A 24,570-nucleotide genomic window follows, 5' to 3' on the forward strand; every position below is an offset into this window, starting at 1 on the left:
AAGAAATAAACCAAGAGGTTTTCCTCTATTTATTTCTATGCTTCCCTTTTCCGTGTTGCACTACTTCTCCGTGCCATTAATCCCAAATGGATCTCACCTCTCAGATCAATGACTTAGTGAGTTTTAGACCCTCGAAAATACCATGGGCCGTACACAGAGTTTGCCTTCCCCTGTTTTTGCTGCAAAGTAACGCTGGAGACATAAGCGTCGTGCTTGGGTCGGGCACGAATCCTACAACCAGGGAATGTGTCCTGACAGTGTCTGACCCTCAGCAGGGACAATGCACAGCAGCGACCGAGGGAATTCCTCTGCCACGGCGCAGGAGTCAGGCCTCTGGATCTGGGCTCAGCACGGCCAAGTTGCCGTGTTTGGAGCGGCTCGCGGGCTGCCCCCGGGGAGCGCGGGGCTGGAGCGTGGAACGGACACGCGGACAAACGGCCCCAGGGCTCCAGTTGCAGCGGCGGCAGCGGCAGCAGCAGCGGCAGCAGCAGCGGCAGCAGCGAGTCTACGGCGTCTACGGCGTCTACGACCCCTCCCCGTCCCTCTCTTGTTCCTCCTCTCCCTCTCCCACTGTCCCACACTCTGTCTCGCTGTCCCGCAGCCTCTCCCGGTGTCCCTTTCCCGACCCCCCCGGCCCCTCTCGGCGTCCCCGTCCCGGCCTCTCCCTCTCCCCCCGCAGGGCTGGGCCATGCCCCGGGCCCGCCCCCGGCCCCGGGCGTCCCGCCGCGGTCTGGGCTCCGCCCGGCTCTGGCGGTGCTGGCTGTGGCGGTGCTGGGCGGGCATCAGTGCCTGGGGCCAGGGCGGCATCGCTGCGCTTTGGCTGCGCCTGTCCCGACCCCGGCCCCGGCCCCGGCCCCGGCCCCGGCCCCGGCCCCGATCCCGGCCCCGACCCCGAACCCAACCCCCGCCCCGGCCCCGGCCCCGGCCCCGACCCCGACCCCCGCCCCGGCCCCGGCCCCGGCCCCGGCTCCTCCCGGGCCCCGCGGACACACGCGGCGCGGCCGCTCCCGCCGCCTCCGCCGCGGCTTGCCCGGCCCGAGCTCCGCCGCTCGGCAGCGCAGCCGCCGGCCTCGAGCCGCCGGGGCCCGGGGCGGGTGGGGATGCCCGGCCCGGGGCGCTCGGGGGGCGCTCGGGGGCCGTGTCTGGCCCCGGGCCGAGCGCTGAGGGCCGCGTGTCGCCCGCAGGGGAGGCGCGGGAAGCCCTGCAGGACCGGTACCGGCTGGGTTCGCTGCTGGGGCGCGGAGGCTTCGGCAGCGTCTACTCGGGGACGCGGCTCTCGGACGGCGCCCCGGTGAGCGGCGGGGCTGGCGGCGGGCGGAGGAGGAGGAGGGCGGAGGAGGAGGAGGAGAAGATCGGGGCGCGGCGGGGCAGGCGGCGAGCTGAGCCCGCTGCTGGCCTTTGCTCGCAGGTGGCCATCAAATGCGTGCCCCGGGCCCGCGTCCAGCACTGGGGCGAGCTGGTGAGTGAGCGGGGCCGGCGGGAGAAGCTGGGGCCCGGCAGGGGAAGAGCCGGCGGGAGCCCTGCAGGGAGAGCGGGCGTGGGCTGAGCGGGGGGCCCAGAGCATCCGGGGCTGGGTGAGGGGTTCCCGAGCCCTGGCACAGCCTCAGCCCCACTGACGGCATCGTGGTCCTTCGGCAGCCCAACGGCGCCCGTGCGCCCCTGGAAATCGTGCTGCTGGACAGGCTGTCCTCTGGATGTGGTGGCATCATTCAGCTGCTGGAGTGGGTTGAGCTCCCCAACAGCTTCCTGTTGGTGCTGGAGCGTCCGGAGCGGTGCCAGGACCTCTCGGGTTTCCTGGCGGAGCGGAGGTTCCTGCCGGAGGAGGAGGCGCGGGGGCTGTTCCGCCAGGTGCTGGCGGCCGTGCGGCACTGCACCAGCTGCGGGGTCCTGCACCGCGACATCAAGCCCGAGAACATCCTGCTCGACCTGGCCACCGGGCAGCTCAAACTGATCGACTTTGGCTGCGGCGCCTTCCTCCAAGACACAGCCTACAGGCAATTTGCAGGTGAGCCCTCTCAGGGGATGTTCCTGGGCATCTCACGGCCCAGCCTGGCTGTAGCACCGCGGCTTCCCCCTCTCGCTGCTAGGAGCAGCGTTATTTCTTGAGCCAAGTTGCTTTTGGGTGGGGGCGGGAGGGGGCCAGCCCCCACACGCCCAGGGATGCCGGGGCGAGGCTTTAGGAGTTGCAGCATCCCCTGATGAACTCCGTCTGTGTTCCATAGGAACCCTGCCCTACAGCCCACCAGAGTGGATCCACCACCAACACTACCACGGCGAGGCAGCGACCATCTGGTCCCTGGGCCTCCTGCTGTACCACCTGGTCATGGGGAAGCACCCGTTCAGGAGGGGCCAGCAGTTCATCTGGGGGCGCATCTTGTTCCCACGATGGCTCTCTCAAGGTGGGTCCTCATCTCTGGGCACAGGGGAATCCCGGTGCTGGGAGACAGCAGCAGGCTGATGAGCACCCTGCTCTGGCAGCTGCTGAGGAGGTGGCACATGTCCTGCTCTCCTCCAAACAGAGAATCCATGGGGAAGTTTAGGCACAGCTCTGGGCACACCCAGCATGGCCTGGGCACGGGAATGGAGGGGCAAAGCAGACGGGATCCTTCTCCAACTGACTGCTGGTTTCTGGTTTCTCTCTTCAGAGTGCCAAAATGTTATCAGGAGGTGTTTGTCCATGCAACCCTTGGACAGGCCATCCTTAGAAGACCTCTTCAATGATCCTTGGCTGCAGGGTGTTCATCGTCCCTAGAAGATGGGAGAGGTCCATGTGCACAGTTTGATCCAAAGACCTGACAGGTAAGAGCTCCACACATCTCATGGCAATCAGTGCTAAAGAAAACCAGAGTGTTTTTGTCCTGCCTGTAGCTCTGAGCAGGGATGACCAGATGGGAACATCTGTGCTGGGGCGGAGCTGGAGACCTGGTGTAGCAAGCACTGGTGGCCACCATCCACCCTAGTTATGCTTGTCCTGGTTCGTTGGTGGCTGGGGCCCTGGGCAGAGCACTGACAGCCTGGTCTGGCCCCCAGGGAAGGAGGAGCCCCTGGAGAAGCTGTATCAGGTGGGGCTGCTGCTGGAGACACCAAGGACAACCCCAAGGATGCCAAGCTCTTCCTCGACCTGGCCACCGGCAGCTGAGGATGATCGACTTGGATTCTGGCACCTTCTTCAGACACGCTCCCTGGGGCCCAATTTGCAGGTGAGTCCACAGCTGGGGGGATGCTCCCAGATGTGGGCATGGCACGGCCTGGCCGGGCACCAAAGGTTCCTCCCTTTGCTGGGGCAGACGCCACAGATTCTTCACTCGGCCGTCAAGCTGCCTTTTGGCTCTGCGCAGCTGCTGAGGGCTGGATGTGCCGTGGCTGGCTGCAGGCTGGGCACGTGTCCTGCCCTCCTGCTCTGCCCCCAAAGGCAGCAGTGATGGGCAGCTTTGGGCCCAGCTCTGAGCACGGCCAGCGTGGCCTGGGCACTGCGGGCGGTCGGGACGAGGGGACAGGAGCCTTCGGCTGACGGGCAGTTTCTGGTTTCTCTCCTTCCAGCCGGGCTCTGCGGGTGCTGAGGCTGCTCTGGGCTCTGCCAGGGCTCTGCTGGGCTCAGCCCCAGGCACGGCTGGGCCGGCTCTGCCCTCACATTGCTCTGACAGCTTTGCATCAGACGAGCCCATTCTGAGCCCACCGAGTGAGCTTTCTGCTTTTGCAGGTGAGTGAGACTCTCCTGCAGGCCAAGAGATTGCAGTGAGGGATCCACATCCAATTGGCAAGAACCCAAGCACTCCACAGTTCCAGCTGAACGCCTGGATCTCCACAGGATGTTTTGTCTGTCCCGCTCTTCATTCCTTTTTTGGCTGAAATCGTGCAAGTGCCCTTTCTTCCTCCTCCAGAAGTGCCACAAGTGAGCAAAACCTGGCGAGTGGACAGCGTTCCTAAGGCAGTGCAGTCTGGAGCGGATGGATGAAGAATTGCCCTTCTGCACTTCCCAAGCAGAGCAAAAAGCTGTAAGTGGGACTTTGCGTCTTTAAGAAACCCCTGACAATTTCAAAGGGAATGTGCAGCTCATTCACAGGGTGAGAAGGAAGGTCGTCTTGTAAAGGATTTGGGGTTTGGCAAAGTTTAGATTCCCAGTCCTGCATGGAGCTGGCAGGGCACAAAGCAATTTCCTATTGCTTCAATCACAATTTAAAATAATACTGGAAACAAACCACAAAATCTTTTTTAAAAGGCTGCTGAGGTCAGTAGGATGGATCCATGCCATCAGCACATTTATGGAGTAAATAACGGAGATCTCATTTGAAAAAGTTCAGTTATCTCTTTATCCAAAGCTATAAAGTATTTTTACTACGCTGCACTTGGGTTTTGTTTTTATCTTCCACTTTTTTTTCTGTGTTGTTTTTAATTTTCTTTTTTTTTTTTTTCTTAATAGAAAACTTGTCCTAGGGAAGGAATGTCCTTTGCTGCTGGTTCCCGTGTGGAGCAGCTCCCCAGGCAGAGCCCGGCAGCTCCTGGCCCTGCAGGGCTGAGGCTTTTCCCCGTTGCTGGGCACAGACTGATGGAGCAGCACTGCTGAACACGGGGACACGCAGAGGGAGCAGGAGCAGCTGCCTGTGTCCAGCTGCAGCTCCAAGGCCCAAACTCTGAGCAGACAGGGCTGGAAGAGACTGGCAGGCTCCCTGTTTGCTGTGCTGCCCCACTTGTGCCCGGCCCAGCTCTGCGGGAGGCAGAGGGAGAACAAGGGGCAGCTCCGGCCAGCCCCCAGCACAGGAACACCTCCGGCCCCGGGCCCTGGGGCACTGTCAGCACCCGCTGCTCCGGCCACGGCTTCTGCTGGCCCTGACGGCGACAACCAAACTGTGCCTGATCCCCAGGGAGCAGCAGCAGGGCCTGGATCCGATCCCTCAGTCTGGGGCAGGGCTGGACAAACGACCCCCACAGCAGCAGCAGCAACAGCAGCACATGGAGCTGGCTTTGAGCACAGCCCCCGCCACTGTTCCCTCCCGTGGGCAGTGGTGTCACAGCAGCCTGAGGCACCCGGGTGCCCTCAGGGCCCGCAGGGACTTGAGATGGCAGCCCTGGGCTCCTGGGGGTTGTGCAAGGAACAGAGGTGAGGACTCCCTCTCCACGTGGAGCTTCCAGATGGAAAAGGCTGCTGTGAGCAGGCAGCTGCAAGGGCAGAGGAAGGAGGGTCTCGACCCCTGGATCTGTGCCACTTCCACAGTCCTGGGCAGCAGCCACCGAGCCCCGGGGGAACAGAGGGCACAGCAAGAGGGGCAAAAGCAGGCAAGGTCAGAGACTGGAGAGAGCCAGACCTGGGAGCAGGAACAGCTGCTTCATTGCACTCTTGGAGAAAGCTCTCGGCTGTTTCTAAGCGCTGAAAGGCGTGAAGGGCAGAGATGAGGGGACACCAAACAATGCTCCTGTTTGCACACCCTCCCCTCTCAGTGTCCCAGAAGGAATTGGATGAACTGTATTCTTCTCTCTGAGTCGTCTCGTTCAGCGTGAGCAGCTTAGCACCAGGAGCTGATGGAGCTGAAGCCTTAGGCCACAAGAGCTGACCAAGAGGGAACTTTTTGACCAAAGTAATGCTGCTAACATGGACCTGACTGAATCCAGCAGATAAAATCATGGAAATATAGAATCCTTTCTGTTGGGAAAGACCTGGGAGCTCATCAAGTCCCAGTGTTAAGCCAGCAGTGTCAAGCCCAGCACTAAAGCCTGAAGTGCCAAGGCCTGGACAAGAGGCCTGACTGAGGCCTGAACAAGCGGCCCTGAGCCAAAGGTGACCTCTCGATGAACCTTCCAGCCAAAGGTTATCTTTGTATCTGCTCGTTAACAAAATACGCACCATCATTAGCGTTGTAATAGATGCATCCTCTCCTTAGTGAACCATGTATTGACCTTTCTGTATTTAGAAGCCAGACAAGGCCATGAAGTCTGACATCTGGCCTTGTTCGGGGCTGTAGGGTCAAAGGCAACTCCCCTGGTTCCTCCTTGGGCCCTGGCCAGGCTTTGGGAGAAACCCAAGAGGAGGATGCAACCAGATGTTCCTGTACTAGGAGTGCTGCTGGCAGTTTGTTTATTCAGCACTATCAAAGCTGGGCCCTCTCCCAGCCAGGCTGGAGCCTCAGCTGTGGCTGGAGGCAGCTGCAGGAATTCCCAGTGTCCGGGAGAGGCTCTGCAGTCCTTGGCTGTGACAGCTTCCCCAGCTGCTGTGTGGGTGTGGGTGATGGGAAAGGCTGAGGGTAACTGGTGATGGATCTTTCTCAATCACTGCGGGCAATCCGTGGTAGTGACGGCTGGCTGCATTGCTGAGCTGCTCCTTCTGTGCTCCTTTGCTGCTTTGAACTGTAGTAAATTTCACTGATTCCTTCAGGTGGTGTCTGTGTCCTTGGTGCTGAGCCTGCCCACTGCGAAAACAAAATTGGCATAGCTTGGCCGGATCAGCACAAAATGACACTTTTTAAATCTAAAGGTGAGGAATCAGTCCTATCCGAAATTCCTGGATGGGAAGCCCTTCCCTAGAGTTCTCTGGCTCTGGAGTGGGCTGAGGTGGGAACAGATTTTTGACAGGGGCCACTGTATTAGAGGGTGTAAAGTACCCCACACTGGCTCTGAAATGGCTCACTACTCAGCCTGAGTGGGTACCACAGTGGTCTCTTGAAAAGGAGAGACTTAGATGCCCTAAAAACCCTGGTACAGGAACAACTGGCTCAAGGACACATAGAGCCATCTATGAGCCCTTGGAACACCCCAGTATTTGTTATAAAAAAGAAATCTGCTAAGTGGAGGTTACTCCATGACCTGAGAAAAACCAATTCCATGATGGAGAGAATGGGCACATTGCAGCCTGGTGTGCCATCGATGTCCCACAGTGCTGCCTGCCTCCTGGGACATCCTGATTGTGGACTTAAAGGGCTGTTTTTTCACTCTTCCATTACCCCCAGATGATACCCCAAAGTTTGCCTTGACCGTGCCTTCTATTAATAACACTGCACCAGTGCAACGTTACCAATGGAAAGAACTTTCCCAAGGCGTGGGAAACAGCCCCACGATGTGTCAGTGGGGTGTTGCTCAGGTACTCTGATCAGTGAGAGAACAGTTTCCAGGGGCATACTGTTACCATGGCCTGGATGACATTTTGATTGCAACCCAAACCAGAAAAGAACCCTCATTGATTCAGCCAAGCCTGTTGCAAGCGTTCAAACCACTTGGGCTGCAAGTAGCACCAGAGAAAGTGCAGCAGCAACCACCCTGGAAATATTTGGGACTCAAAATAATGAACCAGACCATACAGCCACAAACAATTCCGTTTCCAACCAAAATTCTAACTCTAAACGATGCACAAAAACTCTTGGGTACCATCAACTGGGTCAGACCTTACCTAGGACTGACTGACTCTCAACTAGCACCTTTATTTGACCTCCTAAAGGGTGACTCTGAATTAACTTCCCCCAGAAAATTAATCCTAGAGGCAAAAGCTGCTGTTGAAACAGCAGAGCAAGCTATCACCAACAGACAAGTCCACCGGATATGCCCAGAGGTGTGGATCACTGTGTTTATTCTCATTGTTAGTTTTCATCCTACTGGTGTTATTGGGCAGTGGAATCCACGCTGGCCTGATACTTTGCACATTCCAGAATGAATGCTTCCACCTCATCAAGCAAAAAAGACGGCACCCACTGTCTTTGAACTAACTGCACAGTTAATTATCAAATGTTGTCGCAGGTGTTTACAGTTGAATGCTACGGATGCTTCAAAAGTTGTCTTGTCTCTGTGACACAAGAGCAATTCTAATGGTGTTTTGCTAACAGTACAGCCTTGCAAAGTGCTTTGCAAGGACACTGGAACGCTTTGGGCAGCTGCCCGACGTGTCTGTCCTACCTTACGTCCTGTCCAAGACCACCAGCAGCATTCTCCTGGTGGCCCCTCCACAGACGGTGTGGAGCCGTGTGTGGAACAGTGCTGGAAACAGCTTGTTCACCGACCTCGTGGAGAGCTGGGACTCTTAGAGTGACGGTGCATTTAAGGATTCTGTTTGTTTACAAACTGGTTTTCTGTTTACAGAGTGGTTTTTTCTGTTTACAAATTGTTTTTCTGTTAATTGTTAATCTTGTTAATTCTGTTAATTGGTTTTTCTCAGGGTTTTAAAAGTTGAACGTTTTCTTGTTTTAGTGTTAAGTTGTAGTTTGGAACCATAAGCAGTTAACCTGTAACACGCCAGCCCGGAAGATTGTGATCTCGCCTGACAGCTCCTGGGAGTGAGTGCTGCAGCTCCAGTGGTACATGGGACACATCACTGGCTGAGCAGAATTAAGTTTGTCAAAACCTCCTTCAAATTAAACCCATGCTGTCTTGTGTTACCCTGTCTGCAAAAGGGCCCTTGCAAATGGGATAACGGAAAACAATCTGCATTTTAATAAAAGCAAAGGCAGGAGATGTAGCAGGGTCCAGCTGGTTCACAGCTGGGCATAACGAGTCTGATCATAACAGACCCAACTGGGCTGACCTGGCTTGTTCTAGAAGTCCCCGGGGGAACAAAGAGCTCAGCCAAGCCCAGCCAAGCCCTGGCTGCAGACACACCCCTGGCCAGAGATGTGGGCAGTGCAGAGATTCCCAACCAGTTGGCTTTCCAAGCCTGGGAAATTCAAACTCACCATAAAAGGGAGCTTGGAACAATAAATTGTGGCTGTTGGTCAGAACTCAACAAGATACTGTGTGGTGTGTCTGTCTCCAACCCACCAGCCTCGTGTTACACTATGTCTAAATCTATGTTTCTATCTATATCTCTATCTTTATATGTGAAACAATAATAATAATGTGCAGTAATGCTGACAATACTGATTTGCCACCTTTGGCTGCTCAGGGATGTGACACTAAATACCCTACAGAAAAGCATTGGCCACGACTCAAATGTCAGTGCTAAACTTTGTGAGACTGCTTGCAAGGAATAAAGGAGGAAGGGATGAAATTGGCGATTTTTATGCGGTTTGCTGATACTGTGGTGTGGAATGCTTTGTCTGTTACTGTGAAAATACAGTGATTTGGACTGCTGGTGTTTTCATGTACCAGACTATTCACAAGCTGCAGGATCATCAAACAGACAAAGGGGCAGTTGAAAGAGCAGGTGAAAAAATGAGGAGATGGGAACCTGTCCTGATGGAGAACCCATCCCACAGATGTTCTCCATACCCTTAACAATGGACCCAGTGGGGAAATGGAAACCCCTGGATGTGCACAGCTGCGCCCAGTTTGCGAATACAACCGTGCACAGTGAGACTTTGACTTCTGGGGAAATTGTTCTGGGTGTGATGGCCCCTGACAGGGCCACCCCAGAGGCTGCAGGGCTGGACCTTCATGCATTAGAATTAATTAGGACAAATCAGAAGCAAATGAGAGTTATCAATACAGGAATAGGAACTCAGATTTCTCCAGGACACTGGAGGTTTGAGAACTGCTCACTGGAGCTTGGCCTTGAAAAGCGTTGATGTCATGGGAGAAGGAATTGATGCAGATTGTCAAGGAGAAATCAAAGTCATCCTTTGAAACAATAGTGAACAGAGTGGATTATTTAAGCCTATGGCGTGGCAGCAATTACTGATATTGCAGTTTGAAAAACAGTTGTGAAGAGAGGAGATCCACAGTGTCACTGCGGTCCCCTGGCTCCACAAGGCCCTGCAGGCTCCCAGGGCACCTTTGGTTCTATGGGGCCCGCAGGGTTTAGCTGGCGGGCAGGGTCAGCACCAAAGAGACACGCACCAACTTAAGGAAGCCCAACCCCACCGCGGGGGGACCCGCCTCCCGCCGGGGCTCTGCCGGCACCGCCACCGGGACCCCCAAAAACACCTCCCGGGGACCCCCCATGTCCCCTTGAGGGGCATCTGCGCCTCAGCTCTGGAGCCCTGCCAGATCCAAACATCAAGCTGCCCGGCCCCGACAGAAAAAAGCCCCGGGAGCCATAAATATATTTTATGTGAGCTCCAAACATCCCTCCCCACTTCAAAAAAACCGCCCAGGATATTTGGGGCGCGCTCCCCCTCCCCGGTCACCCGCAGGATACGGGGGCGATGGTCCCGGGGCGAAGGAGCTGCAGATCCAGAGAGCAGTGAAGTCACGCAGTGCCTCCTCTGCCGGCTCCAGCTCCTCCATCCCTCCTCTTCCTCCTTCTCTGTCCCTCCTCCTCCTCCTCCTCCTCCTCCGTCCGTGCGGCCGCGGGCCGGGAGCTCTCGGGTGAGCGGGGTCGGGCCGGGACACGGTGGGAAAGGGGTGGGTCACCCCCAAACCGAGCTGGGGGCAGCGGAGGTTTGGGGGAACAATGGGAAAGGGGTGAGGGGGGGGATAGGGGGAGGTGGGACAGCGGGAAGGGAGTTCCCAGTAGGGGTCCCCCAGTAAACCCCAGGACTCCCAAGCCCTGTCCCAGCGCCCACAGTTCCCTCCACAGCCCCGGCTGAGCGGGGGGCTCAGCCCAGGACCCGTCATTGTCTGGGGCTCCCTCGAGTGCAGCAAATGGGAGAGTGCCCCCCAGGGTGGAGTTTTGGGGGTCTCCCCACCATCACGGCTTTAAGAACCCCCGACAGTCAGGCGCCGCTTTAACTCCCCTTGACAGGGCGACACCACTCCCGTTGATTCCGGTAGTGGAGCCCCCATGGGGGGGTTGGGGGTCCCGGGAGGGTTTGGGGGTCCCGGGGGGGTCTGGGGCTACCTGGGTGATGCCGATGGTGGTGATGAGGACCCCGTGCCAAGTATAAACCTTCTCAAGGGGGCTTGGGGGCGTGTTGGGAGGTCCCATGGGAATTTTGATGTCCTGAGAGGGTTTAGGGGGTTCGTACGGGGCGTTTGCAATCTTGGGGAGTTTTTGGAGGGTCCCAGGGATGTTTTTGGGGTTCCTGGGGAGGTTGGGGTGTCACGGGGAGATTGGAGGTTCCCAGGGAGGAGCTGGGGGGTACCTGGGCAGGGCAGGTGACAGAGCTGGGACCCCGTGCCGGGTCCAAACCTTCTCACTGGGCAGCGTCAGCGTGTTCAGGGAGATCCTGGGGGACCCCGAGGGTCACCCCAATTCCCAGGGGACCCAAAATACTAAGGGCTCCCCTGAACTCCCTCACCCCTGGATCTGCTGCAGGCAGGGGCACACCAGCACTCGGCCCCTGCCCCCACTATCATGGGGGGGCTGTGGAAGAAACCAGGGGGGCACAGACAGGTCAGGGTGGAACCCCAGAGTCCTGGAGGAGGGGACATGGGGACAATCCCAGGAATCCCCGTGAGGAACTTAGGGGGGACCCAGGAGGATTTGGGGGCGGACTGGTGGGGTCATGGGGGGATTTCCAGGAGTCTTGGGAGGGGGGGAAGAGCAGGGTGAGCCCCCAGGATGGGTTTGGGCAGAACCGGATTGGAGCTTCCAGACGCTGAATCCGATGAGGAGAATGACCACGATGGCAGCGATGACGGACACAGCGACCACCAGGGTGAGATTCCTGCTGGATTCCGGCTCTGGGCAGCACGGAATGGTGAGGAGGGGCAGGGGAACCTCCATCCCACTGCGCCACATTCCCAAACTCCCAGTTAACCACATTCCACATTCCCTGCCTCGGCCCAGGAGAAGATGCCGGGCTCCGGCATTCCGGGATGCTCCACCCGGCACCGGTGCTGCTCCCGCTCCTCCGGCAGCGCCTCGATCCTGGCCCGGGGGGGGAAGGCGCCGTCACTGTTGGGAATGATCCCGGATTTCATCCCCCTTCATCCAGCTGATCCCCGTGGTGCTGGGGTAACATTTGTACGTGTGGCAGGACAACATCGGGAAACAAAGGTTTACTTAACCGAAACAAAGAGGTGGACAAAGGTGGAAGGGGGAGATAACGCCGGTAAAAGACAAAGCTTGAGGCAGCTGCGTGCTTTTCTTTCTCCGGCGTTCGGGGAGACGCGTGTCTGCCGCTCCTCGAGGATCTCAGCCGCCGCAGAGCACGCCGAGCAGAGAACGGCTGTTGCTGGCTGGAGGAGTTTCACTGTGGCCAAAGGGATCCAGTCCTGGGAAATCTATCACCAGTTCAGCCTGAATCCTGAGTTTTCCCTGCCACCTGCGGGAGCTGGTCCAGGCCCTGCCTCGCCTTCGGCTCCTTCGGCGCTGCTCCTCTTGCTGCGGCGTGACCCTGCACCCCCTGCGCTGTCGGGACATCCTGCCCCTGCCTGCCGGGACACCCTGCCATCCCAGCGACCAGCCCGGGACTTTTCCACTGTTCCAGCTTGGTGCTCTGAGGATCCTGCAGGGACAGCGAAACCAAACTGCCCTGGGTTTTGTGAAACAAAGCCCTCGAGGTTCTTGGTACTGTTGTCGTTTGTCATTAATGCTGTAGTTGTTTGGTGGGGGGGGAGTTTTTTGTGTTTGTTTGCTTTGTATTACATACTAGTAGAGAACTGCTATTCCTATTTCCCAAATCTTTGCCAAAGAGCCTCTGATTGTAATTTTACCTGGCAGATACCTGTCTTCCCAAACCAAGACAAGGAGGAAGGACAAATCTCACTCCCTCGGCTTCCAAGGAGTGTATATTGTGTGTTGTATACTCCCTTGGGGTGTTTGCCACCTTTCCTGAGGGTGAACTTGTAGGATTTGTTGCAAACTTATTCACAAGAAATGTTGTGTGTACCTATTAGAGTTTTAGAGTGAGTTAGGGATTTGGCAAAGGTGAATTGTTTAAGTTGAAAATAATTTTTGGGTGTAACAGATCAACCCCTGCATACTACAGATAAAAATACTTGCAAGAACCTTTCCCTTTTTCATTTATCATTATGCACACTGCTTCACTGGAAAAGGCCTCACAGGATGTGTTTGGAGAGGAGCCAGCTTTTCCATTAAACAACAAGGAATATTTTACTTTTGAAAGAAAGAGACAAAAACATGCCATTTTTTTTAATGGCACGTTCTTAGTTATCAGATTAACAACATTTTTGGAGGGGTATTCAAGCAAGTATTAAGCGTAAAACATACAAATAAATGTACTCTTACTTTCAGCAATCCTTTAAGAACTAGAGACTTCTCTTAAAGCAGGATCCCTTTCCTTCTGGGTGGATCACCTTTGGGTATTCCTCCAAACAAGCTGCAGCTGTCCCATGTGACACTGGCAGGGGCAGCTCTGGCCCGTGGTCCTTCCCCACGAGTTTTTGGCCCCTGACTCTTGCTTAGGTAATTTAGTAATTGTGCTGCCACCTTCGGGATCCCCAAAAGGTCTGTCTCCCACATGCCTGCCTGTTGCAAGACTCTATTTCATTTCCATATGTTCCTCTTTTCTGTGCACGATTGGTCTTTGGACAGATAAAGGAGGGGTTTTAGCACCTGTTGATGAATTAATTAAATGGTGGATGTACTGATGTAATCTCTACAAAATGATTCTGTTAGATACTTTGGAGACTTCTGTTTTGCTTGTGTGATATTTACTATTTGAGGGAAACTTTCAAACTCCTGATGGGCCTTGAGTTATTTTTATTTCTTGGACAGACTGTGCTTCTCTTGTCTTTCTACTTGTTGTCCCCTTAATTTTAGCCCCTAGAGGGCTAAACTTTACAGTTTCACTAAATAAATCATAAATGCTTCAGTTTATAAATAATATAGATGTTCATTGTATATTTTTATATAATTTCATTTTGTCCCCTACAGGGCTAAAATTTGGAGGATGAGTGCTGCTCTTCAGGAAAACCTGGTGATGGAACAAATGAGGCGCAGCTGGCATCAGTCAAGGTTTCAGTTAGACAGAGTGGAAACTCTGCAGTTGGACCAAGTGCCTTCATCAGAGCAGCAAGTTCCAGAGCTCCTTCACTGTGGCACCTTCAGGCTTGGTGGTAGGAGAACCTGACACAGTGAGTGTAAAGCAACGACACCTGGGCTTGCAGAGTCTGTGGCTGAGTAAAATCTGGTCTAAGTTCTGTTGTTTTACAGAAGAAAAATGTTGTAGCTGATCTGTCAAACACAGTAGACTCAAAGTGAGGGCCTGGCAGTGACTCTGTAAGAAGAAATGGTTTCTAAAACAGGGTAAAAAAGTGGGAGCTGGCTGCTGAAGATTGATAGCAGAGATTGTTTTTGGCTTGGTTGTCACACTAGTGATTCCACATGGTATATTTTGATGCTTTTCAGTTTAGATTGCTGTAAAAGTATGAAGTTAAGGCATTAAAAAAAACCCCTCAAATTTGTCTCTTCAACGGGCTCTAGTACAATTACATGGTAGTAAATGCATCAACAAATATTGGTTTTAGTTATTTTTTGAAATAGCTCTTAAAAAACATCCCAAATCTTGAGAATTCATTGGAGCCTTCCTTAATTGTTTGGCATTTCAGTGTGTGTAGGCAGTAGAGCATGTGAGCAGCTGTAACCACGTTCGTGCGGTCAGTTTTGCAAATACATGAAAAAACTTGCTCATGGGAGAGTCACAGCCCACTTGTGTTTACAACCTGAGACTGGTACAGTGAGTAAAAACAAGCTGGGATACTTGTAGGAACAACAAAAACCCAGGAAACCTTGAGAAATCTTTGGAATCAAAATTATTGTGTGTTTATGGCCAATGCAGTGCTAAGAGAGCCAGGACATGTGGCATGTTAATGTTTGGGTTTGGTTTTTTAGTGTCCACTTAAAATTAGTAACGTGGCTCAGATTTTTCAATACAGATCTCTTAGGTACTGGAGGTAGTTAAGTGTGTCATACTAAACACTCTTGGAGTTGAAAATGTTGCTTTGTGTGAGTATTTATATATTCTGAAACTCAGCTGTGCATGCTTTTTGTTCGCCGGTGAAATGCTGTAACCACAGTTGAATTGAAATTGGTCGGTTCAAAGGAGCTGATACAATTTTATCTGTTCGCTCATCTAACTTAGAGCAAGAAATAGGCACAGACTCTGGACTGAGGGATGTTCACTAGTATGTTTGAAAATTTGTGTTTGATAATTGAAGTTAAATATCATGAGAAAACCTCATAAACAGGGGTGAAATTCAACATGTAAAGTGCTTGTTTTCCTTTGTGGCCTTGTGTGAACTGTCTTGCAGATCAAACTTCTAACTCCTTCTATGTGAGTTAGCATTAGCAATAAGTGGCAAAGTCCATCCTGTTGTTAAGAATTTGGATGCTGTGTAGGGCAAATCCACCTTTTCACCCTATTGTTTGGCCTCTCTTCTTACCATTTCTGTAATCATCAATGATTGAGTAAATCCCCAAGAGCATTTTGTGGTAGTGATGCAACCACACTTGCCATTTTGTGAGTGTGTGATAAATACGTATTAAATGGTACCAAATGAGCTCAGCAGAGATAACAGGTTGTGTGCTTTTCTCTAGAGGCAAGAACACCAGGTGTGGCCTGGTGTTGGGATCGTGGATCACAGGAATCAGTCGATGACCTCAGTTTTAAAACACCAGTCTGGCCGCATTTGGTCTGCTCTGCTGTCCTCTGGAATCTCTGCTGTATGTGCAACTACAAACCCTTGGTTTATAAATTTGCTTAAAACATTACAAATCTCATACTGATGTAAGACTGCTCCTGCGAGGAAAGGTTTATTAAAGAACCAAATCTTACGTGAGAAGACTGCAGAGAAGAGATGCATTTTGCCATAGCTGTATGGCTGAACCTATGGGGGTGGACAGAAATTCTGAATCTTTTCTTCCGGCCCCTGTGTTGGAGGAAGGGTTAGGTTGGAATCCTGCAGTTTTCTAAAGTGGTGTCTTGGAAGAGAGAGGAATGAGTCCCAGGCTGAGCCTTCCTTTAGGAGAGGAACTGCAGGTATCCCGTCATGCCGTGTGCCGCTTTGCGCCTCGGTGTATCCCGTCATTCCCCGCGGTGCCGCTTTGCGCCTCGGTGTATCCCGTCATGCCCTGCGGTGCCGCTCTGCGCCCCGGTGTATCCCGTCATGCCCCGCGGCGCCGCTTTGCTCCTTTGCGTACAAATGACGTCACCGGCGTTTATTTCGCCTCTCATTTGCATAAGTTTACATAAGGCTGGCGCCTCGGTGAGGTGGGCGGGGTCTGAGTCACGCCCAGGCCCCTCCCAGTACAAACCAGTAACTCCCAGTCCCCGTGGTCAGTGACGTCATTCGCGTTTATTTGTGTTCTCATTTACATAAGTTTGCATATCGGCGCGGTGGGCGGGGTCAGAGCAGCGTTGGCCCCTCCCACTCCCTTCCAGTAGAACCCAGTAACCCCCAGGCCCCGCCCAGTTTGCCCCGCCCTTGTTGTCGATCTATATAAGGGAAGGGGGCGTGGCCTGATGAGGGGCGTGATCGGTTCACATGTGGGGGAGGGGCAAAGGGTAAACCACGCCCAGAAACCCCGAAACCAGTTTAAACCAGTATAAACCAGTAACCCCCAAACCCACTCCCAGTCCATCCCAGTAGAAACCAGTGACCCCAAACCCACTCCCAGTCCATCCCAGTACAAACCAGTGACCCCAAACCCACTCCCAATCCATCCCAGTACAAACCAGTGACCCCCAAACCCACTCCCAGTCCATCCCAGTATAAACCAGTGCCCTCCAGTCCCCATTCCAGTGCCCTCACCTGTCCGTACTGGTTTGAACTGGGATCTCTCGACGCTCGGTGACCTCCAGGGATCGGCTCAGGGCCAGGGCCCGGCGCTGGGGGATACTGGGAGTTACTGGTTTATACTGGTTTGTACTGGGTTATACTGGTTTGTACTGGTTTGGGGGTTTTCCTTACTGGTTTGTACTGGGAGGGGCTTTAGGGGTCACTGGGACGAACTGGGATGAACTGGGAAGGGATTTGGGGTGACTGGTTTGTACTGGTTTATACTGGTTTATACCGGTTTGGGGTTTTTCTTTACTGGTTTGTACTGGTTTGTACTGGGAGGGGGTTTGGGGGGTTTTTTGGGATTTTTGGGGAGAATTTGGGGGATTTTGGGGATCTAAAAATTCCAATTTTTAGTGGGAATTTTGGGGTCATTTTCTGGGATTTTGGGGCTCTGAAATCCTGATTTTTAATGGGAATTTTTGGGGTGAATTTTTGGCGTTTTGGGTGGGAATTTTGGGGATAATTTGAGGGATTTTGGGGCTTCAAAAAACCCCATTTTTCAGTCGGAATTTTGGGGTCATTTTTTGGGATTTTGGGGCTCTGAAATCCTGATTTTTAGTGGGAATTTTTGGGTCATTTTTAGGGCATTTTGGGTGAATTTTGGGGAATTTTTGGGCTCTAAAAGTTCCAATTTTTAGTGGGAATTTTGGGGTGAATTTTGGGGGATTTTGGGGCTTTAAAAATCTCAATTTTGGGAGGGAATTTTGGAGTAAATTTTTGGGATTTTGGGTGGAAATTTTGGGGTGAATTTTTGGGGATTTTGGGGCTCTGAAAATCCCAATTTTTAGTGGGAATTTTGGGGGTTTTGAGGGATTTTAGGTGGGAGTTTTGGGGTGAATTTTTGGGATTTTGGGTGGAAATTTTGGGGGTTTTGGAACTTCAAAAATTCCAATTTTGGGGTGAATTTTGGGGATTTTTGAGGCTCTAAAAATCCCAATTTTTAGCGGGAATTTTGGGGTAAAATTGAGGGATTTTGAGGCTTAAAAATTTTCAGTTTTCAGTGGAAATTTTCAGGTCATTTTTGGGGATTTTTGGTGGAAATTTTGGGGTGAATTTTTGGGATTTTTTGGGATCGAAAAATTTTAATTAAAATAATCAAATAATTAATTATTTAATTATTTTATTAAAATTAAATTAAATTTAATTTCAATAAATTTTCAGCTCGCCGGTTTTTGTTGTTGTTGTTTTGCTGTCGCCGCGGGTTTTTTTTTGTTTTTTTTTTTGATTGTTTGTTTGTTTGTGGGAGTTTGAGGCGGTTTTTGGGAAAATTTTTCCCCTCAGGTTTTGCCGATTTGGGGACTTTTTTTCTTTTTAAAGCGATTTTTTTCCCAAAAAAATTTCGTTTTTCCCTCTAAAATCCCCATTTTCCCCCCTAAAATCTCCCTTTTTTCCCCAAAATCTCCATTTTCCCCCCAAATTTCCGTCTTATCCGGCAAAACCCCCCGTGCGCCGCCATCTTGTACGGCAACCCCGAGCGGCCAAACCACCCCAAACCCGACAAATTTTCCCGTTTCCCAACCAAAATCTCCATTAGTCTCTCTAAAATTTCTTTTTTTTCCCTTAAATCCCATTTTTTTCCCCCAAATCTCCATTTTCTTCGTTTTTGTACGGCAAAAAAAAACCCCCGCGCGCCGCCATCTTGTACGGCAAGATCCTCAGGGCGCCGCCATTTTGCCGCCCGCTCCTCACCCCTCACACCGCGCCGCCATTTTGTACGGCAATCCCCAGCGGTCAAACCACCCCAAAACTCCCTAAATTTTGCCGTTTTCCCCCCAAATTTAGAGTCGGAGATTTCCATTTTTATCTCTAAAATCCACTTTTTCCCCCAAATCCCCTTTTTCCACCCAAATCTCCGTTTTCTTCATTTTGTACGGCACGATCCTCAAGACGCCGCCATTCTGTCGCCCTCACGTCTCCCTCAAACAGCGCCGCCATTTTGTACGGAAACCCCCAGTGGCCAAACCGCCCCAAAACCTCCCGATTTTATCCGTTTTTTCTCCAAATTTAGAAGCGGAAAATCCAATTTTTATCTCTAAAATCCCCTTTTTCCCTGAAATCCCCTTTTTTTCCTCCCAAATCTCTGTTTTCTCTATTCCGTACGGCGAAATCTCCGAGCCGCCATTTTGTCGCCCTCACACCGCGCCGCCATTTTGTACGGCAAGCCCCGGAGGCCAAACCGCCCCAAAACCTCCCGATTTTATCCGTTTTTTGCCCCAAAAAAACGAGTCGGATATTTCCGTTTCTTAATTATTTTGAATTTTTCAGGATCCCCCCTCAGCCCAACGTGTCTTTCCAGGGTCTTTTCGGGGTGTCTGAGGGCGCGGCCGGAGCGGCCCCGGGGGAGCTCAGCGGGTTTTGAGCGAAGGTTTGCCGGAGAGGGCCTGATTAAACAAACAAAAAAAACCCGAAATAAATAAAAATGTAAAAATATCATTCTGGGGAGGGATTCCCCCTCCCCCCAAATTTTTTGGGGTTTTTTTTGGGGGGGGTTTTTTTGGTCACCTTTGGCCGCCAGCTGCAGGTGGTTCCGGAGGCGCCGGCGGCGCTGATCGGCCTCGTGCGTGGCCTTGGCAAATGAGGAGACAGGGGAAGGAGGCAGCTCTTAGGGACAGAATTATTCCTTTTATCCTCTCTATGCCTGTTTAAGTACTGCCTTCCCTTAGGGGCATAACTCAAGCAAACACCTGTTGGATGCCATTGTGTTTTCAGGGATGATTTAGGGATGGCTGCCCATTTCTAGTGATCCTGTTCAGAAGTGGTTTAAAATGTACAGTAGTGTAGGCAGAAAGTCAAGCTAGAGCTGCTGTGACAGTGCTTCCATCATCTGTCAGCATCCTGAGTGTTGTGAGCTAAACCTGAAATTTGATTTGAACTGCCTGATATCTGCCAAGGGGCAGGATATCATTGCTGGAGAGAAATCCTCTCATCTTCCGCGACTCCATCCCCAGTCAGATGGAAGAACAGGTTGGTATCCAGAGGTGAATGGCACTGGACCTTTACGGGGCACAGAAATCATCCATATCCCCATGCTTTTAAGGAAAAGGATTCTGAGCAGAGGGCCCTTGGACTCTGCGGCAGAAACTGTTTGGAAAAACTTGCTTTAATAATAAGATTCTGACTGAAGAGTTTTGCAGAGGATGGTTTGCTTATGGAAATGGTCAAGCGGTCGTTCTGGTATTTGGACACCAGGTTACAAAAAGAGGAAAACTACTGTATGGGTATACACGAAGTGAATGAAAAAGTAGATTAAAGGAAAAGTTCAGAAGCCAAAGCTGGAGAGAGGTTCAGAGTAACCCAAAATTGCCATCCAAGATCTTGGGGAGGAGGGTTGTAACCTTTCTGAGGTATTACTGTGCGTGTACTCCCTAACTAATACATTGGGTGTTAGACCAAACCAGACAATTAATTTTTAACACAGAAGGACTTTGAGGACAACTCTGACACCCAGAGGAAAGAAAAGGCTTAATGGAAAGTTTCCATCTTCGAATCACTGCTAAAGTAGAAGTGCTGTTTTGTTAGTGGAAAATGTCAGTGAAATTTCAAATAATTGTGTATTCCTGAGAGGTGTCACTACAGTAAATCCCCTTTGTGGAATAGTTAAGTCACAATTGAAATTTGGTGCTGTGCAGTAGTCCATTGTTCTGGTACTTAAACTCTTTAGAGAACAGTCCCCATAAGGGGTAATGATTTGCTGGTGGTCAAGAAATGTATTTTCTGTATGATCCAGGTGGAGAAGTAAAGGAAGAAATGCTGTGAAATAGACACATTTTTTGTACACCTGAAAAGAGACTTGGATGTGATATGCAGGCAGATATCAGCTTTAAATTCGATGTAGTCAATGTTAATGGTATTAACATAGAGATCTTTATCAGCAGAGGTGTATTCAGGCTTCTTCTATTTTCCTGTCCATTTGCTTCAGTGTAGCAGTGTGAGATGAAAGCCCAAGGCTTTGCAGACTGGCTCCTCATTTGTGCCCCAGTTACTGACAGCAGGGACAGTGGAAATTCTCCTTGCAGTGGCCTTGTTTTAAACACCAAGATGAAAATATAATGCATGCTTAGAAGGTGCAAACAATGTCTAGTCTCATTTCACTCAGTGAAATTTGCTCAGCTTCATCTTGGAGCACTGGAGATATTTTAGTATTTCAAAGTGTATCAAACTATTTGCCCAGTATTTGGAAAAGCTACTCAGATTTAGTGGAAATGTTTCTATTTCAGACCCAAACCACTTTGATATTTGTTAATTTTATTAGTGTATTGAAGTTCATTGACACTGGGAAAAGTGATCCTGTTTCTTCAATTGATAACACCACAGGAATTGCCTTTTTATTAATCTTTATTTGGATGCCTCCCTGTCCCTATGGAACAATGGGGTTGAAGATGCAGTGAGGGAGAACAGTGGAAGGAAAAGGCCAGACTAAATATTCCTTGAAATAAATAGGCCTCTTTCCCTTGACTTCAAAGGAAAAAAAAAAACCAACCTAATTAAATACAATTGAGGGGAAGAGGAAAAAAAAATGAGAACCTTTGATTTGAACACACTTTGGAGCAGAGCATGGAGAGATAGGAGAATGATCTCTGTGAGATGAATAAGTTGCCTCTCCTGCTGCATTTGTTTTGGGGTGGGTGAATCATTTCTTGAGGATTCTGTTTTTAAAAGTTGGATTTGACTTGGTTGATATTCCTTTCAGCATCTAGATTTTCTATTTTGGCTTGTATTTTTCATACAAGAACCATGTCGTTAGAGCAGATAGCTGGTCCTGCAGTACAGGCAGATCTCATAAGGGTAGGAGGATAAGGAAATACACCGGAAAGGACAATATTGAAGATTTTATCAAGTTTGACCTCCTGGCAGTTGAAGCAAGTTGTTCCTCAAGGTCTTGTGGCAGCTGTTTCAAGTGAAGAGAGCACGAGTCACAAACACTGTGAAGTTCTCTGACTGATTCTAAACAGGGTAAAGAATTAGCCCCTTCACCATCACGCCTGGATTTTTACCTGGGGAGAATGTCTATGGAAAAAGATTGTGGCTGTTGTGAAGGAATAATGTCCAAGGCAGCCGAAAATCTGCGTTGGCTGATGTGTTGTGTGTCCTCCCTCCTCCCAGTGTTTTCAGTCAGTGTGTCAGAGCCTTTCCTGGCATGTGAGACATTCCTTGAAGTGTTGAAATGGTTCCTTGGGACTCCCTCACTCTTGGCAAAAAAAGTAGGAGGAGTGTTGGGGGTTAGGTTTGTTCCTTCTTTCTCTAAAGAATTTTTTCCCGACACGTTACCAAGGAGACCAAGTGTTGGATACTTGAGAGTACTTAACCGAAACAAAGAGGTGGACAAAGGTGGAAGGGGGAGATAACGCAGGTAAAAGACAAAGCTTGAGGCAGCTGCGGGCTTTTCTTTCTCCGGCGTTCGGGGAGACGCGTGTCTGCCGCTCCTCGAGGATCTCAGCCGCCGCAGAGCACGCCGAGCAGAGAACGGCTGTTGCTGGCTGGAGGAGTTTCACTGTGGCCAAAGGGATCCAGTCCTGGGAAATCTACTATCACCAGTTCAGCCTGAATCCTGAGTTTTCCCGGCCACCTGCGGGAGCTGGTCCAGGCCCTGCCTCGCCTTCGGCGCTGCTCCTCTTGCTGCAGCGTGACCCTGCACCCCCTGCGCTGCCGGGACATCCTGCCCCTGCCTGCCGGGACACCCTGCCATCCCAGCGACCAGCCCGGGACTTTTCCACTGTTTCAGCTTGGTGCTCTGAGGATCCTGCAGGGACAGCGAAACCAAACTGCCCTGGGTTTTGTGAAACAAAGCCCTCAAGGTTCTTGGTACTGTTGTCGTTTGTCATTAATGCTGCAGTTGTTTGGTGGGGGGGAGTTTTTTGTGTTTGTTTGCTTTGTATTACATACTAGTAAAGAACTGCTATTCCTATTTCCCAAATCTTTGCCAAAGAGCCCCTGATTGTAATTTTACCTGGCAGATACCTGTCTTCCCAAACCAAGACAAGGAGGAAGGACAAATCTCACTCCCTCCGCTTCCAATGAGTGTATATTGTGTGTTGTATACTCCCTTGGGGTGTTTGCCACCTTTCCTGAGGGTGAACTTGTAGGATTTGTTGCAAATTTATTCACAAGAAATGTTGTGTGTACCTATTAGAGTTTTAGAGTGAGTTAGGGATTTGGCAAAGGTGAATTGTTTAAGTTGAAAATAATTTTTGGGTGTAACAGATCAACCCCTGCATACTACAGATAAAAATACTTGCAAGAACCTTTCCCTTTTTCATTTATCATTATGCACACTGCTTCACTGGAAAAGGCCTCACAGGATGTGTTTGGAGAGGAGCCAGCTTTTCCATTAAACAACAAGGAATATTTTACTTTTGAAAGAAAGAGACAAAAACATGCCATTTTTTTTAATGGCACGTTCTTAGTTATCAGATTAACAACATTTTTGGAGGGGTATTCAAGCAAGTATTAAGCGTAAAACATACAAATAAATGTACTCTTACTTTCAGCAATCCTTTAAGAACTAGAGACTTCTCTTAAAGCAGGATCCCTTTCCTTCTGGGTGGATCACCTTTGGGTATTCCTCCAAACAAGCTGCAGCTGTCCCATGTGACACTGGCAGGGGCAGCTCTGGGCCGTGTTGCTTCCCCAGGAGTTTTTGGCGGCTGACTCTTGCTTAGGTAATTTAGTAATTGTGCTGCCACCTTCGGGATCCCCAAAAGGTCTGTCTCCCACATGCCTGCCTGTTGCAAGACTCTATTTCATTTCCATATGTTCCTCTTTTCTGTGCACGATTGGTCTTTGGACAGATAAAGGAGGGGTTTTAGCACCTGTTAATGAATTAATTAAATGGTGGATGTACTGATGTAATCTCTACAAAATGATTCTGTTAGATACTTTGGAGACTTCTGTTTTGCTTGTGTGATCTTTACTATTTGAGGGAAACTTTCAAACTCCTGATGGGCCTTGAGTGATTTTTACTTCTTGGACAGACTGTGCTTCTCTTGTCTTTCTACTTGTTGTCCCCTTAATTTTAGCCCCTAGAGGGCTAAACTTTACAGTTTCACTAAATAAATCATAAATACTTCAGTTTATAAATAATATAGATGTTCATTGTATATTTTTGTATAATTTAATTTTGTCCCCTACAGGGCTAAAATTTGGAGGGTGAGTGCTGCTCTTCAGGAAAACCTGGTGATGGAACAAATGAGGTGCAGCTGGCATCAGTCAAGGTTTCAGTTAGACAGAGTGGAAACTCTGCAGTTGGACCAAGTGCCTTCATCAGAGCAGCAAGTTCCAGAGCTCCTTCACTGTGGCACCTTCGGGCTTGGTGGTAGGAGAACCTGACACAGTGAGTGTAAAGCAATGACACCTGGGCTTGCAGAGTCTGGCTGAGTAAAATCTGGTCTAAGTTCTGTTGTTTTACAGAAGAAAAATGTTGTAGCTGATCTGTCAAACACAGTAGACTCAAAGTGAGGGCCTGGCAGTGACTCTGTAAGAAGAAATGGTTTATAAAACAGGGTAAAAAAGTGGGAGCTGGCTGCTGAAGATTGATAGCAGAGATTGTTTTTGGCTTGGTTGTCGCACTAGTGATTCCACGTGGTATATTTTGATGCTTTTCAGTTTAGATTGCTGTACAAGTATGAAGTTAAGGCATTAAAAAAAGACCCTCAAATTTGTCTCTTCAACGGGCTCTAGTACAATTACGTGGTAGTAAATGCATCAACAAATATTGGTTTTAGTTATTTTTTGAAATAGCTCTTAAAAAGCATCCCATATCTTGAGAATTCATTGGAGCCTTCCTTAATTGTTTGGCATTTCAGTGTGTGTAGGCAGTAGAGCATGTGAGCAGCTGTAACCACGTTCGTGCGGTCAGTTTTGCAAATACATGAAAAAACTTGCTCATGGGAGAGTCACAGCCCACTTGTGTTTACAACCTGAGACTGGTACAGTGAGTAAAAACAAGCTGGGATACTTGTAGGAACAACAAAAACCCAGGAAACCTTGAGAAATCTTTGGAATCAAAATCATTGTGTGTTTATGGCCAAT

The 24,570-nt window shown here is 50.6% G+C and overlaps 1 protein-coding gene across 1 annotated transcript; it reads left to right on the top strand.

The window, feature by feature from the left end:
- Positions 1 to 709: 709 nt before the first annotated feature.
- Positions 710 to 3,071, top strand: LOC136304458 (serine/threonine-protein kinase pim-1-like; the record flags this gene model as incomplete). The annotated part of the gene is made up of 7 exons (XM_066207993.1): positions 710 to 830; positions 945 to 1,291; positions 1,409 to 1,459; positions 1,639 to 2,005; positions 2,223 to 2,399; positions 2,646 to 2,799; positions 3,031 to 3,071. Coding segments are annotated over 6 exons (1,170 nt in total), but the record flags the coding sequence as incomplete, so codon positions are not given.
- Between the last annotated feature and the right edge of the window lie 21,499 nt (positions 3,072 to 24,570).

The sequence above is a fragment of the Chamaea fasciata genome, unplaced genomic scaffold, assembly GCF_029207755.1.
Source record: "Chamaea fasciata isolate MVZ Bird 193981 ecotype frontalis unplaced genomic scaffold, bChaFas1.0.hap1 SCAF_93, whole genome shotgun sequence".
NCBI classification, from domain to species: domain Eukaryota; kingdom Metazoa; phylum Chordata; class Aves; order Passeriformes; family Sylviidae; genus Chamaea; species Chamaea fasciata.